The 17,629-nt window shown below is 50.5% G+C and overlaps 2 protein-coding genes across 2 annotated transcripts in view; one reads left to right on the top strand and one right to left on the bottom strand.

Moving 5' to 3' along the window:
- Positions 1–7,755, bottom strand: part of DSCC1 (DNA replication and sister chromatid cohesion 1) — a 34,629-nt gene extending 26,874 nt beyond the window's left edge. Inside the window, exons 1-2 of the mRNA XM_069732050.1 lie at positions 7,624–7,755; positions 7,170–7,367 (exon numbers count right to left, since the gene is read on the bottom strand). Of these exons, the coding sequence (XP_069588151.1) occupies positions 7,170–7,342 (173 nt within the window). The 5' untranslated portion in view covers positions 7,343–7,367; positions 7,624–7,755. The remainder of the gene's footprint in view (positions 1–7,169; positions 7,368–7,623) is intronic.
- Positions 7,756–8,026: 271 nt separating this feature from the next.
- The window catches only part of LOC138643206 (zinc finger protein 271-like), a 72,609-nt gene continuing 63,006 nt past the window's right edge, over positions 8,027–17,629 (top strand). Inside the window, exon 1 of the mRNA XM_069732052.1 lies at positions 8,027–8,117. The gene's annotated coding sequence lies outside the window, so the exon portion shown is untranslated. The remainder of the gene's footprint in view (positions 8,118–17,629) is intronic.

Here is a 17,629-nt window from a genome sequence, read left to right as displayed (position 1 = left end):
TAATTCCAAACTTTGCTAAAAAAAAAGAAAAAGAATAATTGCGCCATTTTCCGATACCCGTAGCGTCTCCATTTTTCGTGATCTGGGGTCGGGTGAGGGCTTACTTTTTGAGCGCCGAGCTGGCATTTTTAGTGATACCCTTTTGGTGCAGATACGTTCTTTTGATCGCCAGTTATTGCATTTTAATGCAAAGTCTCAGCAACCAAAAAAAAATTAATTCTGGAGTCTGAATTTTTTTCTCGCTACGCCATTTAGTGATCAGGTTATTCCTTTTTTCATATTGATAGATCGGGCGATTCTGAACGCGGCGATACCAAATATGTGTAGGGTTGATTTTTTTTTTGTTTTATCTTGAATGGGGCGAAAGGGGGGTGATTTACACTTTTATATTTGTTTTATTTTTTCATCTTTTTTAAAACTTTTTTTTTTTTTTACTTTTGTCATGCTTCAATAGCCTCCACGGGAGACTAGAAGCTGGCATAGCCTGATCGGCTCAGCTACATGGGAGCGATCATCAGATCGCTCCTATATAGCTGAATTCCTGCATTGCTATGAGCACCAACCACAGGGGGGCGCTCATAGCAATCCGGCATCAGCAACCATAGAGGTCTCAAGGACCTCTGGTTGTCATGCCAACGCATCGCGGACCCCCCGATCACATGATGGGGGTCGGAGATGTGCTCATTTCCGGCCTGATGGCTGCAAGCAATAGTTACCGTATATACTCGAGTATAAGCCGACCCCCCTAATTTTGCCACAAAAAACTGGGAAAACTTATTGACTCGAGTATAAGCCTAGGGTGGGAAATGCAGCATTTACCGGTGAATTTCAAAAATAAAAATAGATCATTATTGCCCCATAGCTGTGCCATATAGTGCTCTGCAGTTCATTATTGCCCCATAGCTGTGCCCCATATAGTGCTCTGCACCGTTCATTATTGCCCCATAGCTGTGCCATATAGTGCTCTGCACCGTTCATTATTGCCCCATAGCTGTGCCATATAGTGCTCTGCACCGTTCATTATTGCCCCATAGCTGTGCCATATAGTGCTCTGCAGTTCATTATTGCCCCATAGCTGTGCCATATAGTGCTCTGCACCGTTCATTGTCCCATAGCTGTGCCATATAGTGCTCTGCACCGTTCATTATTGTCCCATAGCTGTGCCATATAGTAACATAGTAACATAGTTAGTAAGGCCGAAAAAAGACATTTGTCCATCCAGTTCAGCCTATATTCCATCATAATAAATCCCCAGATCTACGTCCTTCTACAGAACCTAATAATTGTATGATACAATATTGTTCTGCTCCAGGAAGACATCCAGGCCTCTCTTGAACCCCTCGACTGAGTTCGCCATCACCACCTCCTCAGGCAAGCAATTCCAGATTCTCACTGCCCTAACAGTAAAGAATCCTCTTCTATGTTGGTGGAAAAACCTTCTCTCCTCCAGACGCAAAGAATGCCCCCTTGTGCCCGTCACCTTCCTTGGTATAAACAGATCCTCAGCGAGATATTTGTATTGTCCCCTTATATACTTATACATGGTTATTAGATCGCCCCTCAGTCGTCTTTTTTCTAGACTAAATAATCCTAATTTCGCTAATCTATCTGGGTATTGTAGTTCTCCCATCCCCTTTATTAATTTTGTTGCCCTCCTTTGTACTCTCTCTAGTTCCATTATATCCTTCCTGAGCACCGGTGCCCAAAACTGGACACAGTACTCCATGTGCGGTCTAACTAGGGATTTGTACAGAGGCAGTATAATGCTCTCATCATGTGTATCCAGACCTCTTTTAATGCACCCCATGATCCTGTTTGCCTTGGCAGCTGCTGCCTGGCACTGGCTGCTCCAGGTAAGTTTATCATTAACTAGGATCCCCAACTCCTTCTCCCTGTCAGATTTACCCAGTGGTTTCCCGTTCAGTGTGTAATGGTGATATTGATTCCTTCTTCCCATGTGTATAACCTTACATTTATCATTGTTAAACCTCATCTGCCACCTTTCAGCCCAAGTTTCCAACTTATCCAGATCCATCTGTAGCAGAATACTATCTTCTCTTGTATTAACTGCTTTACATAGTTTTGTATCATCTGCAAATATCGATATTTTACTGTGTAAACCTTCTACCAGATCATTAATGAATATGTTGAAGAGAACAGGTCCCAATACTGACCCCTGCGGTACCCCACTGGTCACAGCGACCCAGTTAGAGACTATACCATTTATAACCACCCTCTGCTTTCTATCACTAAGCCAGTTACTAACCCATTTACACACATTTTTCCCCAGACCAAGCATTCTCATTTTGTGTACCAACCTCTTGTGCGGCACGGTATCAAACGCTTTGGAAAAATCGAGATATACCACGTCCAATGACTCACCGTGGTCCAGTCTATAGCTTACCTCTTCATAAAAACTGATTAGATTGGTTTGACAGGAGCGATTTCTCATAAACCCATGCTGATATGGAGTTACACAGTTATTCTCATTGAGATAATCCAGAATAACATCCCTCAGAAACCCTTCAAATATTTTACCAACAATAGAGGTTAGACTTACTGGCCTATAATTTCCAGGTTCACTTTTAGAGCCCTTTTTGAATATTGGCACCACATTTGCTATGCGCCAATCCTGCGGAACAGACCCTGTCGCTATAGAGTCCCTAAAAATAAGAAATAATGGTTTATCTATTACATTACTTAGTTCTCTTAGTACTCGTGGGTGTATGCCATCCGGACCCGGAGATTTATCTATTTTAATCTTATTTAGCCGGTTTCGCACCTCTTCTTGGGTTAGATTGGTGACCCTTAATATAGGGTTTTCATTGTTTCTTGGGATTTCCCCTAGCATTTCATTTTCCACCGTGAATACCGTGGAGAAGAAGGTGTTTAATATGTTAGCTTTTTCCTCGTCATCTACAACCATTCTTTCCTCACTATTTTTTAAGGGGCCTACATTTTCAGTTTTTATTCTTTTACTATTGATATAGTTGAAGAACAGTTTGGGATTAGTTTTACTCTCCTTAGCAATGTGCTTCTCTGTTTCCTTTTTGGCAGCTTTAATTAGTTTTTTAGATAAAGTATTTTTCTCCCTATAGTTTTTTAGAGCTTCAATGGTGCCATCCTGCTTTAGTAGTGCAAATGCTTTCTTTTTACTGTTAATTGCCTGTCTTACTTCTTTGTTTAGCCACATTGGGTTTTTCCTATTTCTAGTCCTTTTATTCCCACAAGGTATAAACCGCTTACACTGCCTATTTAGGATGTTCTTAAACATTTCCCATTTATTATCTGTATTCTTATTTCTGAGGATATTGTCCCAGTCTACCAGATTAAGGGCATCTCTAAGGCTACGTTCACAATGGCGTTCCGCCAATGTGCGTCGCTGTTGCGCCGGCGACGCAGCGGCGACGCGCCCCTATGTTTAACATAGGGGACGCGTGCGTCGTTTTGGTGGCGTTTTTCGCCACGTGCGTCGTTTCCGACGCTAGCGTCGGACGCAAGAAAACGCTACATGTAGCATTTTCTGTGCGTCCGATTTTCGTCGCAAAACGCGCGCGTTTGCGCGCGTTTTAGCGTGCGTCGCGCGTTGCGTCGCCGACGCACGGCGGCGCAACGCTAATGTGAACGTAGCCTTAGCTGGTCAAACTTTGCCTTCCTAAAGTTCAGTGTTTTTGTGACTCCCTGACAAGTCCCCCTAGTGAAAGACAGGTGAAATTGCACAATATTGTGGTCGCTATTTCCTAAATGCCCAACCACCTGCAGATTTGTTATTCTGTCAGGTCTATTAGATAGTATTAGGTCTAAAAGTGCTGCTCCTCTGGTTGGATTCTGCACCAATTGTGAAAGATAATTTTTCTTGGTTATTAGCAGAAACCTGTTGCCTTTATGGGTTTCACAGGTTTCTGTTTCCCAGTTAATATCCGGGTAGTTAAAGTCCCCCATAACCAGGACCTCATTATGGGTTGCAGCTTCATCTATCTGCTTTAGAAGTAGACTTTCCATGGTTTCTGTTATATTTGGGGGTTTGTAACAGACCCCAATGAGAATTTTGTTACCATTTTTCCCTCCATGAATTTCGACCCATATGGACTCGACATCCTCATTCCCTTCGCTAATATCCTCCCTTAAAGTGGACTTTAGACAAGACTTTACATAGAGACAAACCCCTCCTCCTCTCCGATTTTTACGATCCTTTCTAAACAGACTGTAACCCAACTAATAATAATCTTTATTTTTATATAGCGCTAACATATTCCGCAGCGCTTTACAGTTTGCACTATTCCCTATCAGTATGTCTTTGGATTGTGGGAGGAAACCAGAGAACCCGGAGGAAACCCACGCAAACACGGAGAGAACATACAAACTCTTTGCAGATGTTGTCCTGGGTGGGATTAGAACCCAGGACTCCAGCGCTGCAAGGCTACAGGGCTAACCACTGAGCCACCGTGCTGCACCGTTCATTATTGCCCCATAGCTGCCATATAGTGCTCTGCACCGTTCATTATTGCCCCATAGCTGCCATATAGTGCTCTGCACCGTTCATTATTGTCCCATAGCTGTGCCATATAGCGCTCTGCACCGTTCATTATTGCCCCATAGCTCTGCCATATAGTGCTCTGCACCGTTCATATTTCCCCATAGCTGTGCCATATAGTGCTCTGCGCCGTTCATTATTGCCCCATAGATGTGCTATATAGCGCTCTGCACCGTTCATATTGCCCCATAGCTGTGCCATATTATTATTATTATTATACATTTTTATAGCGCCATTTATTCCATGGCGCTTTACATGTGAATACGGGGCAAATATAGACAAATACATTAAACATGAGCAGATAACAAGGCACACGAGTACATAAGGAGGGAGGACCCTGCCCGCGAGGGCTCACAGTCTGCAGGCATATAGTGCTCTGCACCGTTCATTATTGCCCCATAGATGTGCCATATAGTGCTCTGCACCGTTCATATTGCCCCATAGCTTTGCCATATAGTGCTCTGCACCGTTCATATTGCCCCATAGCTTTGCCATATAGTGCTCTGCACCGTTCATTATTGCCCCATAGCTGTGCCATATAGTGCTCTGCACCGTTCATTATTGCCCCATAGCTGTGCCATATAGTGCTCTGCGCCGTTCATTATTGCCCCATAGCTGTGCCATAGTGCTCTGCGCCGTTCATTATTGCCCCATAGCTGTGCCATATAGTGCTCTGCGCCGTTCATTATTGCCCCATAGTTGTGCCATATAGTGCTCTGCGCCGTTCATTATTGCCCCATAGCTGTGCCATATAGTGCTCTGCGCCATTCATTATTGCCCCATAGCTGTGCCATATAGTGCTCTGAACCGTTCATTATTGCCCCATAGCTGTGGCATATAGTGCTCTGCGCCGTTCATTATTGCCCTATAGCTGTGCCATATAGTGCTCTGCGCCATTCATTATTGCCCCATAGCTGTGCCATATAGTGCTCTGAACCGTTCATTATTGCCCCATAGCTGTGGCATATAGTGCTCTGCGCCGTTCATTATTGCCCCATAGCTGTGCCATATAGTGCTCTGCGCCGTTCATTATTGCCCCATAGCTGTGCCATATAGTGCTCTGCGCCGTTCATTATTGCCCCATAGCTGTGCCATATAGTGCTCTGCACCGTTCATTATTGCCCCATAGCTGTGCCATATAGTGCTCTGCGCCGTTCATTATTGCCCCATAGCTGTGCCATATAGTGCTCTGCACCGTTCATTATTGCCCCATAGCTGTGCCATATAGTGCTCTGCGCTGTTCATTATTGCCCCATAGCTGTGCCATATAGTGCTCTGCACCGTTCATTATTGCCCCATAGCTGTGCCATATAGTGCTCTGCGCCGTTCATTATTGCCCCATAGCTGTGCCATATAGTGCTCTGCGCCGTTCATTATTGCCCCATAGCTCTGCCATATAGTGCTCTGCACCGTTCATTATTGCCCCATAGCTGTGCCATATAGTGCTCTGAACCGTTCATTATTGCCCCATAGCTGTGCCATATAGTGCTCTGCACCGTTCATTATTGCCCCACAGCTGTGCCATATAGTGCTCTGCGCCGTTCATTATTGCCCCATAGCTGTGCCATATAGTGCTCTGCACCGTTCATTATTGCCCCATAGCTGTGCCCCATATAGTGCTCTGCGCCGTTCATTATTGCCCCATAGCTGTGCCATACAGTGCTCTGCGCCGTTCATTATTGCCCCATAGCTGTGCCATATAGTGCTCTGCACCGTTCATTATTGCCCCATAGCTGTGCCATATAAAGCTGTGCCATTGCTGCAATAAAAAAAAAAAAAGAAAAAAAAGCCATACTCACCTCGCTGCTTGCAGCTCCCGGCGTCTCTCCGCACTGACTGATCAGGCAGAGGGCGGCGCGCACACTATATGCGTCATCGCGCCCTCTGACCTGCAGTCAGTGCAGATAGACGCCGGGAAGATGGAGCGACGCCCGGCGGCTGGAACGTGGACAGGTAACTATGCGATACTTACCTGGTCCCGGCGTCCGGCTCCCTCTGCCTGGTCTTCGGTGCCGCAGCTTCTTCCTCTATCAGCGGTCACCGGCACCGCTGATTAGAGAAATGACTATGTGGCTCCACCCCTATGGGAGGTGGAGCCGCTTATTCATTTCTCTAATGAGCGGTCCCACGTGACCGCTGAACAGTGGAAGAGCTGCAGCACCGAAGACCGTGGGACGGGCGGGGAGCGCCAGGATCGCTGGAAGCAGGTAAGTATGCCTCAGCGCCCTCACCCGCCGACCCTGCTGCCCACCTTGACTCGAGTATAAGCCGAGAGGGGCACTTTCAGCCCAAAGGCTTATACTCGAGTATATACGGTAAATTTTAGTTAATAGCGGTGAGTAGATTGCGATTCCACCCGCGCCTATTGTGGGCACACGTTAGTTGTTCATAACTGCTGACATGTCGCGGCTTTGATGCGGGCTCACCGCCGGAGCTCACCTCAAAGCGGGGGTTCTGACCCCGGACCTACTATCCCGTCCGAGGTCAGAAAGGGGTTAAAATACAAAGGAAACGTGTCATCGTTAAAGGTGACCTGTCAGGTCGGCGCGCCTCCAGCACCACCGCCAGTTGTTGTCCTTTCCCCTATAGACGCGATTCTCCGGCGTCCGTATTCTGTGTCTCGCGGTCTCCTCACCTCCCTCCCGCCTCGATCTCCGCGCACAGAGCCTCGTCCAGCTCCATCAGGCTGTAGTCTCCGGCCGTGAAGCTCTCGCTGAACGTCAGACATTGCACGCGGCTGCGCAGATCCTCCACGGTCAGCTTGGCGATCTGCAGCGTGGCCTCCACCTCCTCCCGGGAGCGGCTCATGAGGAAAACGGCTGCAACTGCGGATCTACATGGGGATATATATATAATAGCGCGAGCACATGAATATATTCTATATATATATATATATAGCACACCCCGTATACACTGGGAGCTTCACATATAGGACTGGTTGCTATGGGCTACTAAAATCTATACAGCAGATGCCATAGCAACCAATCACATTACAGCTTTCACTTTCAAAGAGCCAGTTAGAATATACTTTGTGGGTTGCTAGGGGCAACGGGTGGCTGTAAAGCAATGGCGGAGAACAGTCCACATACCGGACACTGGAGCGGGGAGGGCTCCCTCCGGTTCCGGCCTCACGTCACTTCTCGGCTGCTCGAGCTAATAAGACGAACACCGCCCCGTCACACCGCTCCACTTTCCCGCCGGGATGACGTTACCTCCGCCCCAGCACTAGAGCACAAACTCACGGCTCACCGGCTTATCGCACAAGGAGGCGCCATTTTGTTGAAGCCTTTTTTTTTTCTCCCCACATTTCTTAGGGAACTGCAAGTCCCAGCATGTCCAGGCTGAACTTATGGGACATCACAATTACATTACAGGGAGATAAAGGAACTACAACTCCCAGCATTTATCTGCTCCGGAGAAGACATACCGCTACAACATGTCACGTGACCGTCTACATACCTGCACCTGTTACTACGGCGGAGCTCCACCCACTCACGTGACTGCGCACATGATCGCCCACCACCATGTGACTTCTGAACACAGCTCCGCCTATTTCGTCATCACAGGTACCGCCCCCAGACCGGTAGGTTGTGTATTGAGTGAAGGTGATTTTCTGAGAAGCTCAATTCCGCCACCTACAGTCTACACTGAGGGGGAGGAGCCTGAGAGAGAGGGGAGGAGCCGGTGTGTGATATGGAGAGTACAGTGTGATGGGGGAGGAGTCGGTGTGTGATATGGAGAGTACAGTGTGATGGGGGAGGAGCCGGTGTGTGATATGGAGAGTACAGTGTGATGGGAGGAGCCGGTGTGTGATATGGAGAGTACAGTGTGATGGGGGAGGAGCCGGTGTGTGATATGGAGAGTACAGTGTGATGGGGGAGGAGACGGTGTGTGATATGGAGAGTACAGTGTGATGGGGGAGGAGTCGGTGTGTGATATGGAGAGTACAGTGTGATGGGAGGAGCCGGTGTGTGATATGGAGAGTACAGTGTGATGGGGGAGGAGGCTGTGTGTGATATGGAGAGTACAGTGTGATGGGGGAGGAGCCGGTGTGTGATATGGAGAGTACAGTGTGATGGGGGAGGAGCCGGTGTGTGATATGGAGAGTACAGTGTGATGGGAGGAGCCGGTGTGTGATATGGAGAGTACAGTGTGATGGGAGGAGTCGGTGTGTGATATGGAGAGTACAGTGTGATGTGGGTGGAGCCGGTGTGTGATATGGAGAGTACAGTGTGATGGGGGAGGAGCCGGTGTGTGATATGGAGAGTACAGTGTGATGGGGGAGGAGCCGGTGTGTGATATGGAGAGTACAGTGTGATGGGAGGAGCCGGTGTGTGATATGGAGAGTACAGTGTGATGGGAGGAGCCGGTGTGTGATATGGAGAGTACAGTGTGATGGGGGATTAGCCGGTGTGTGATATGGAGAGTACAGTGTGATGGGGGAGGAGCCGGTGTGTGATATGGAGAGTACAGTGTGATGGGAGGAGCCGGTGTGTGATATGGAGAGTACAGTGTGATGGGAGGAGCCGGTGTGTGATATGGAGAGTACAGTGTGATGGGAGGAGCCGGTGTGTGATATGGAGAGTACAGTGTGATGGGAGGAGCCGGTGTGTGATATGGAGAGTACAGTGTGATGGGGGAGGAGCCGGTGTGTGATATGGAGAGTACAGTGTGATGGGAGGAGCCGGTGTGTGATATGGAGAGTACAGTGTGATGGGGGAGGAGCCGGTGTGATATGGAGAGTACAGTGTGATGGGAGGAGCTGGTGTGTGATATGGAGAGTACAGTGTGATGGGGGAGGAGCCGGTGTGTGATATGGAGAGTACAGTGTGATGGAGGAGGAGTCAGTGTGTGATATGGAGAGTACAGTGTGATGGGGGAGGAGGCGGTGTGTGATATGGAGAGTACAGTGTGATGGAGGAGGAGTCAGTGTGTGATATGGAGAGTACAGTGTGATGGGGGAGGAGGCGGTGTGTGATATGGAGAGTACAGTGTGATGGGGGAGGAGCCGGTGTGTGATATGGAGAGTACAGTGTGATGGAGGAGGAGTCGGTGTGTGATATGGAGAGTACAGTGTGATGGGGGAGGAGTCGGTGTGTGATATGGAGAGTACAGTGTGATGGGGCAGGAGCCGGTGTGTGATATGGAGAGTACAGTGTGATGGAGGAGGAGGCGGTGTGTGATATGGAGAGTACAGTGTGATGGGGGAGGAGCCGGTGTGTGATATGGAGAGTACAGTGTGATGGGGGAGGAGGCGGTGTGTGATATGGAGAGTACAGTGTGATGGGGGAGGAGTCGGTGTGTGATATGGAGAGTACAGTGTGATGGGGGAGGAGCCGGTGTGTGATATGGAGAGTACAGTGTGATGGAGGAGGAGTCAGTGTGTGATATGGAGAGTACAGTGTGATGGGGGAGGAGGCGGTGTGTGATATGGAGAGTACAGTGTGATGGGGGAGGAGCCGGTGTGTGATATGGAGAGTACAGTGTGATGGGAGGAGCCGGTGTGTGATATGGAGAGTACAGTGTGATGGGGGAGGAGCCAGTGTGTGATATGGAGAGTACAGTGTGATGGGGGAGGAGGCGGTGTGTGATATGGAGAGTACAGTGTGATGGGGAGGAGCCGGTGTGTGATATGGAGAGTACAGTGTGATGGGGGAGGAGCCGGTGTGTGATATGGAGAGTACAGTGTGATGGAGGAGGAGTCGGTGTGTGATATGGAGAGTACAGTGTGATGGGGGAGGAGCCGGTGTGTGATATGGAGAGTACAGTGTGATGGGGGAGGAGCCGGTGTGTGATATGGAGAGTACAGTGTGATGGGAGGAGCCGGTGTGTGATATGGAGAGTACAGTGTGATGGGGGAGGAGCCAGTGTGTGATATGGAGAGTACAGTGTGATGGGGGAGGAGGCGGTGTGTGATATGGAGAGTACAGTGTGATGGGGAGGAGCCGGTGTGTGATATGGAGAGTACAGTGTGATGGGGGAGGAGCCGGTGTGTGATATGGAGAGTACAGTGTGATGGAGGAGGAGTCGGTGTGTGATATGGAGAGTACAGTGTGATGGGAGGAGCCGGTGTGTGATATGGAGAGTACAGTGTGATGGGGGAGGAGCCGGTGTGTGATATGGAGAGTACAGTGTGATGGGGGAGGAGCCGGTGTGTGATATGGAGAGTACAGTGTGATGGGAGGAGCCGGTGTGTGATATGGAGAGTACAGTGTGATGGGGGAGGAGCCGGTGTGTGATATGGAGAGTACAGTGTGATGGGAGGAGCCGGTGTGTGATATGGAGAGTACAGTGTGATGGGAGGAGCCGGTGTGTGATATGGAGAGTACAGTGTGATGGGAGGAGCCGGTGTGTGATATGGAGAGTACAGTGTGATGGGAGGAGCCGGTGTGTGATATGGAGAGTACAGTGTGATGGGAGGAGCCGGTGTGTGATATGGAGAGTACAGTGTGATGGGGGAGGAGCCGGTGTGTGATATGGAGAGTGCAGTGTGATGTGAGGAGCCGGTGTGTGATATGCAGAGTACAGTGTGATGGGAGGAGCCGGTGTGTGATATGGAGAGTACAGTGTGATGGGGGAGGAGCCGGTGTGTGATATGGAGAGTACAGTGTGATGGGGGAGGAGCCGGTGTGTAATATGGAGAGTACAGTGTGATGGGGGAGGAGCCGGTGTGTGATATGGAGAGTACAGTGTGATGGGGGATTAGCCGGTGTGTGATATGGAGAGTACAGTGTGATGGGGAGGAGCCGGTGTGTGATATGGAGAGTACAGTGTGATGGGGGAGGAGCCGGTGTGTGATATGCAGAGTACAGTGTGATGGGAGGAGCCGGTGTGTGATATGGAGAGTACAGTGTGATGGGAGGAGCCGGTGTGTGATATGGAGAGTACAGTGTGATGGGAGGAGCCGGTGTGTGATATGGAGAGTACAGTGTGATGGGGGAGGAGCCGGTGTGTGATATGGAGAGTACAGTGTGATGGGAGGAGCCGGTGTGTGATATGGAGAGTACAGTGTGATGGAGGAGGAGTCGGTGTGTGATATGGAGAGTACAGTGTGATGGGAGGAGCCGGTGTGTGATATGGAGAGTACAGTGTGATGGGAGGAGCCGGTGTGTGATATGGAGAGTACAGTGTGATGGGGAGGAGCCGGTGTGTGATATGGAGAGTACAGTGTGATGGGGGAGGAGCCGGTGTGTGATATGGAGAGTCCAGTGTGATGGGAGGAGCCGGTGTGTGATATGGAGAGTACAGTGTGATGGGGAGGAGCCGGTGTGTGATATGGAGAGTACAGTGTGATGGGGGATTAGCCGGTGTGTGATATGGAGAGTACAGTGTGATGGGGAGGAGCCGGTGTGTGATATGGAGAGTACAGTGTGATGGGGGAGGAGCCGGTGTGTGATATGCAGAGTACAGTGTGATGGGAGGAGCCGGTGTGTGATATGGAGAGTACAGTGTGATGGAGGAGGAGCCGGTGTGTGATATGGAGAGTGCAGTGTGATGGGAGGAGCCGGTGTGTGATATGGAGAGTACAGTGTGATGGGAGGAGCCGGTGTGTGATATGGAGAGTACAGTGTGATGGGAGGAGCCGGTGTGTGATATGGAGAGTACAGTGTGATGGGAGGAGCCGGTGTGTGATATGGAGAGTACAGTGTGATGGGAGGAGCCGGTGTGTGATATGGAGAGTACAGTGTGATGGGGAGGAGCCGGTGTGTGATATGGAGAGTGCAGTGTGATGGGAGGAGCCGGTGTGTGATATGGAGAGTACAGTGTGATGGGGGAGGAGCCGGTGTGTGATATGGAGAGTACAGTGTGATGGGAGGAGCCGGTGTGTGATATGGAGAGTACAGTGTGATGGAGGAGGAGTCGGTGTGTGATATGGAGAGTACAGTGTGATGGGAGGAGCCGGTGTGTGATATGGAGAGTACAGTGTGATGGGAGGAGCCGGTGTGTGATATGGAGAGTACAGTGTGATGGGGAGGAGCCGGTGTGTGATATGGAGAGTACAGTGTGATGGGGGAGGAGCCGGTGTGTGATATGGAGAGTCCAGTGTGATGGGAGGAGCCGGTGTGTGATATGGAGAGTACAGTGTGATGGGGAGGAGCCGGTGTGTGATATGGAGAGTAGAGTGTGATGGGGGAGGAGCCGGTGTGTGCTATGGAGAGTACAGTGTGATGGGGAGGAGCCGGTGTGTGATATGGAGAGTACAGTGTGATGGGAGGAGCCGGTGTGTGATATGGAGAGTACAGTGTGATGGGGGAGGAGCCGGTGTGTGATATGGAGAGTACAGTGTGATGGGGAGGAGCCGGTGTGTGATATGGAGAGTACAGTGTGATGGGAGGAGCCGGTCTGTGATATGGAGAGTACAGTGTGATGGGAGGAGCCGGTCTGTGATATGGAGAGTACAGTGTGATGGGAGGAGCCGGTGTGTGATATGGAGAGTACAGTGTGATGGGAGGAGCCGGTCTGTGATATGGAGAGTACAGTGTGATGGGAGGAGCCGGTGTGTGATATGGAGAGTACAGTGTGATGGGGGGAGCCGGTGTGTGATATGGAGAGTACAGTGTGATGGGGGAGGAGCCGGTGTGTGATATGCAGAGTACAGTGTGACGGGGAGGAGCCGGTGTGTGATATGGAGAGTACAGTGTGATGGGGGAGGAGCCGGTGTGTGGTATGGAGAGTACAGTGTGATGGGAGGAGCCGGTGTGTGATATGGAGAGTACAGTGTGATGGGGGAGGAGCCGGTCTGTGATATGGAGAGTACAGTGTGATGGGGGAGGAGCCGGTGTGTGATATGGAGAGTACAGTGTGATGGGGGAGGAGCCGGTCTGTGATATGGAGAGTACAGTGTGATGGGGAGGAGCCGGTGTGTGATATGGAGAGTACAGTGTGATGGGAGGAGCCGGTCTGTGATAAGGAGAGTACAGTGTGATGGGGGAGGAGCCGGTGTGTGGTATGGAGAGTACAGTGTGATGGGAGGAGCCGGTGTGTGATATGGAGAGTACAGTGTGATGGGGGAGGAGCCGGTCTGTGATATGGAGAGTACAGTGTGATGGGGGAGGAGCCGGTCTGTGATATGGAGAGTACAGTGTGATGGGGGAGGAGCCGGTGTGTGATATGGAGAGTACAGTGTGATGGGGGAGGAGCCGGTCTGTGATATGGAGAGTACTGTGTGATGGGGGAGGAGCCGGTCTGTGATATGGAGAGTACAGTGTGATGGGAGGAGCCTGAGAGTGACGGGGAGGAGCCGGTGTGTGATATGGAGAGTACAGTGTGATGGGAGGAGCCGGTGTGTGATATGGAGAGTACAGTGTGATGGGGAGGAGCCGGTGTGTGATATGGAGACTACAGTGTGATGGGGATTAGCCGGTGTGTGATATGGAGAGTACAGTGTGATGGGAGGAGCCGGTGTGTGATATGGAGAGTACAGTGTGATGTGGGAGGAGCCGGTGTGTGATATGGAGAGTACAGTGTGATGGGAGGAGCCGGTGTGTGATATGGAGAGTACAGTGTGATGGGGGAGGAGCCGGTGTGTGATATGGAGAGTACAGTGTGATGGGAGGAGCCGGTGTGTGATATGGAGAGTACAGTGTGATGGGGGAGGAGCCGGTGTGTGATATGGAGAGTACAGTGTGATGGGAGGAGCCGGTGTGTGATATGGAGAGTACAGTGTGATGGGAGGAGCCGGTGTGTGATATGGAGAGTACAGTGTGATGGGGGAGGAGCCGGTGTGTGATATGGAGAGTACAGTGTGATGGGGGAGGAGCCGGTGTGTGATATGGAGAGTACAGTGTGATGGGAGGAGCCGGTGTGTGATATGGAGAGTACAGTGTGATGGGAGGAGCCGGTCTGTGATATGGAGAGTACAGTGTGATGGGGGAGGAGCCGGTGTGTGATATGGAGAGTACAGTGTGATGGGGGAGGAGCCGGTCTGTGATATGGAGAGTACAGTGTGATGGGGGAGGAGCCGGTGTGTGATATGGAGAGTACAGTGTGATGGGAGGAGCCGGTCTGTGATATGGAGAGTACAGTGTGATGGGGGAGGAGCCGGTGTGTGATATGGAGAGTACAGTGTGATGGGGGAGGAGCCGGTGTGTGATATGGAGAGTACAGTGTGATGGGGGTGGAGCAGGTGTGTGATATGGAGAGTACAGTGTGATGGGGGAGGAGCCGGTGTGTAATATGGAGAGTACAGTGTGATGGGAGGAGCCGGTGTGTGATATGGAGAATACAGTGTGATGGGAGGAGCCGGTGTGTGATATGGAGAGTACAGTGTGATGGGGAGGAGCCGGTGTGTGATATGGAGAGTACAGTGTGATGGGAGGAGCCGGTGTGTGATATGGAGAGTACAGTGTGATGGGGGTGGAGCAGGTGTGTGATATGGAGAGTACAGTGTGATGGGGGAGGAGCCGGTGTGTAATATGGAGAGTACAGTGTGATGGGAGGAGCCGGTGTGTGATATGGAGAATACAGTGTGATGGGAGGAGCCGGTGTGTGATATGGAGAATACAGTGTGATGGGGGAGGAGCCGGTGTGTGATATGGAGAGTACAGTGTGATGGGGAGGAGCCGGTGTGTGATATGGAGAGTACAGTGTGATGGGAGGAGCCGGTGTGTGATATGGAGAGTACAGTGTGATGGGGAGGAGCCGGTGTGTGATATGGAGAGTACAGTGTGATGGGGAGGAGCCGGTGTGTGATATGGAGAGTACAGTGTGATGGGGGAGGAGCCGGTGTGTAATATGGAGAGTACAGTGTGATGGGAGGAGCCGGTCTGTGATATGGAGAGTACAGTGTGATGGGAGGAGCCGGTGTGTGATATGGAGAGTACAGTGTGATGGGGAGGAGCCGGTGTGTGATATGGAGAGTACAGTGTGATGGGAGGAGCCGGTGTGTGATATGGAGAGTACAGTGTGATGGGAGGAGCCGGTGTGTGATATGGAGAGTACAGTGTGATGGGGGAGGAGCCGGTGTGTGATATGGAGAGTACAGTGTGATGGGAGGAGCCGGTGTGTGATATGGAGAGTACAGTGTGATGGGGGAGGAGCCGGTGTGTAATATGGAGAGTACAGTGTGATGGGAGGAGCCGGTGTGTGATATGGAGAGTACAGTGTGATGGGAGGAGCCGGTCTGTGATATGGAGAGTACAGTGTGATGGGGGAGGAGCCGGTGTGTGATATGGAGAGTACAGTGTGATGGGGGAGGAGCCGGTGTGTAATATGGAGAGTACAGTGTGATGGGGGAGGAGCCGGTGTGTAATATGGAGAGTACAGTGTGATGGGAGGAGCCGGTGTGTGATATGGAGAGTACAGTGTGATGGGGGAGGAGCCGGTCTGTGATATGCAGAGTACAGTGTGATGGGGGAGGAGCCGGTGTGTGATATGGAGAGTACAGTGTGATGGGGGAGGAGCCGGTGTGTGATATGGAGAGTACAGTGTGATGGGGGAGGAGCCGGTGTGTAATATGGAGAGTACAGTGTGATGGGAGGAGCCGGTGTGTGATATGGAGAGTACAGTGTGATGGGGGAGGAGCCGGTCTGTGATATGGAGAGTACAGTGTGATGGGAGGAGCCGGTGTGTGATATGGAGAGTACAGTGTGATGGGAGGAGCCGGGGTGTGATATGGAGAGTACAGTGTGATGGGAGGAGCCGGTGTGTGATATGGAGAGTACAGTGTGATGGGGGAGGAGCCGGTGTGTGATATGGAGAGTACAGTGTGATGGGGGAGGAGCCGGTGTGTAATATGGAGAGTACAGTGTGATGGGGGAGGAGCCGGTGTGTAATATGGAGAGTACAGTGTGATGGGGGAGGAGCCGGTGTGTAATATGGAGAGTACTAACAAACAGCAATAAAGACTCAATAACGAGATCACGTTTTAACCCCAAGAGGTCTGGAGTAGTTGAGTAGTAGATCCCTGCGCTTCCCGATCACAGTGGGACATTTCCCGATCTTCCCATCGGGCGTGTGATCTTTTCGATTTGATGGGTGCTTGATATCAGACTTTCCCTCTCTCTGGTTTTTTGGATCTGCAGATTTTCAGTTGCTTTCTTTCCATTCAGTAATGCATGATATGATCACATCTGCAGTCCACTAAATCTGTGATAGAAAAGCTTTGGTTGGTAAAGGATTGTGTGTTCTTAGTGTGTGAACAGGTGTCACACAGGCGATGGCTGCGCCCATCGTTTTTATTTCTTAGCATTTTGTCTTCTGTTCTTCACATCTGGTTTCATGTGCAGCAATGTGAGGTCTCGCTGCTGGGACCAGTGAGGGCGTCCTGTATTTCTATGGTGTCTGTGGTGTAATAGACTGGGTTCTTCTTGGGATCATTGCTAGAACCTCTCTTTGCTCTCGCGAGCTCCCCTGTTGTGGGGGATGAAAGCTCTGTGCATGCAGGATGGTGGGTCCCCATGGTGTCTTTCTAATTTTTATTATTAACAAGTTCTGAGGGGCGTGACATGCCAGTATGAGGAGACTTGCATGCTCCTCTGGGACATTTAAATATGCAAATTGTTTCTTCCGAGAGGAAGTGGACTTGAACTGTATAGCTGAACTTATTGGAAGTAGCGATCCTACAAGTCAGTATCAAACCTTCAATGAGCCTTGCAAGATGACTTAGGATAACAGCCAAATCGGAATCTCAATTTGCAGACATGGTGTTTCGGGGTATTGCCTTTCATCAGTGCAAAGTCTGAGATTTGATTTGGCTGGGTGAGAGGCTAAGACTGGGATATACTGCAAGGCTCATTAACCCCTTTCCAACATCGGGAGTAATAGTACGCCTATGTCGGACTTCCTTTGATGTGGGCTCCGGTGCTGAGCTCACATCCTTTCCAGCACATGTCAGCTGTTTTGAACAGCTGACATGTGCCTCTAACAGCCGCGGGTGGAATCGCAATCCCATACGTGGCTGTTAACTAGTTATATGCCGCTGTCAAACTCCTGACAGCGGCGTGTAACACGCGCTTCTGCCAAGGGTGCTGGAAATCCCGCACATCGGTGACCCCGTCACATGATCGCAGGTCACCGATTGGTTGGCATGACAACCAGAGGTCTGGAGACCTCTATTGTTGTCGCTGACGGATTGCTATGAGCGCCGCCCAGTGG

This window comes from Ranitomeya imitator, chromosome 6 (assembly GCF_032444005.1).
Source record: "Ranitomeya imitator isolate aRanImi1 chromosome 6, aRanImi1.pri, whole genome shotgun sequence".
NCBI lineage: Eukaryota > Metazoa > Chordata > Amphibia > Anura > Dendrobatidae > Ranitomeya > Ranitomeya imitator.
Note: the sequence above shows the minus strand (reverse complement) of the source record. Positions and strands in the feature narration are given on the sequence as shown.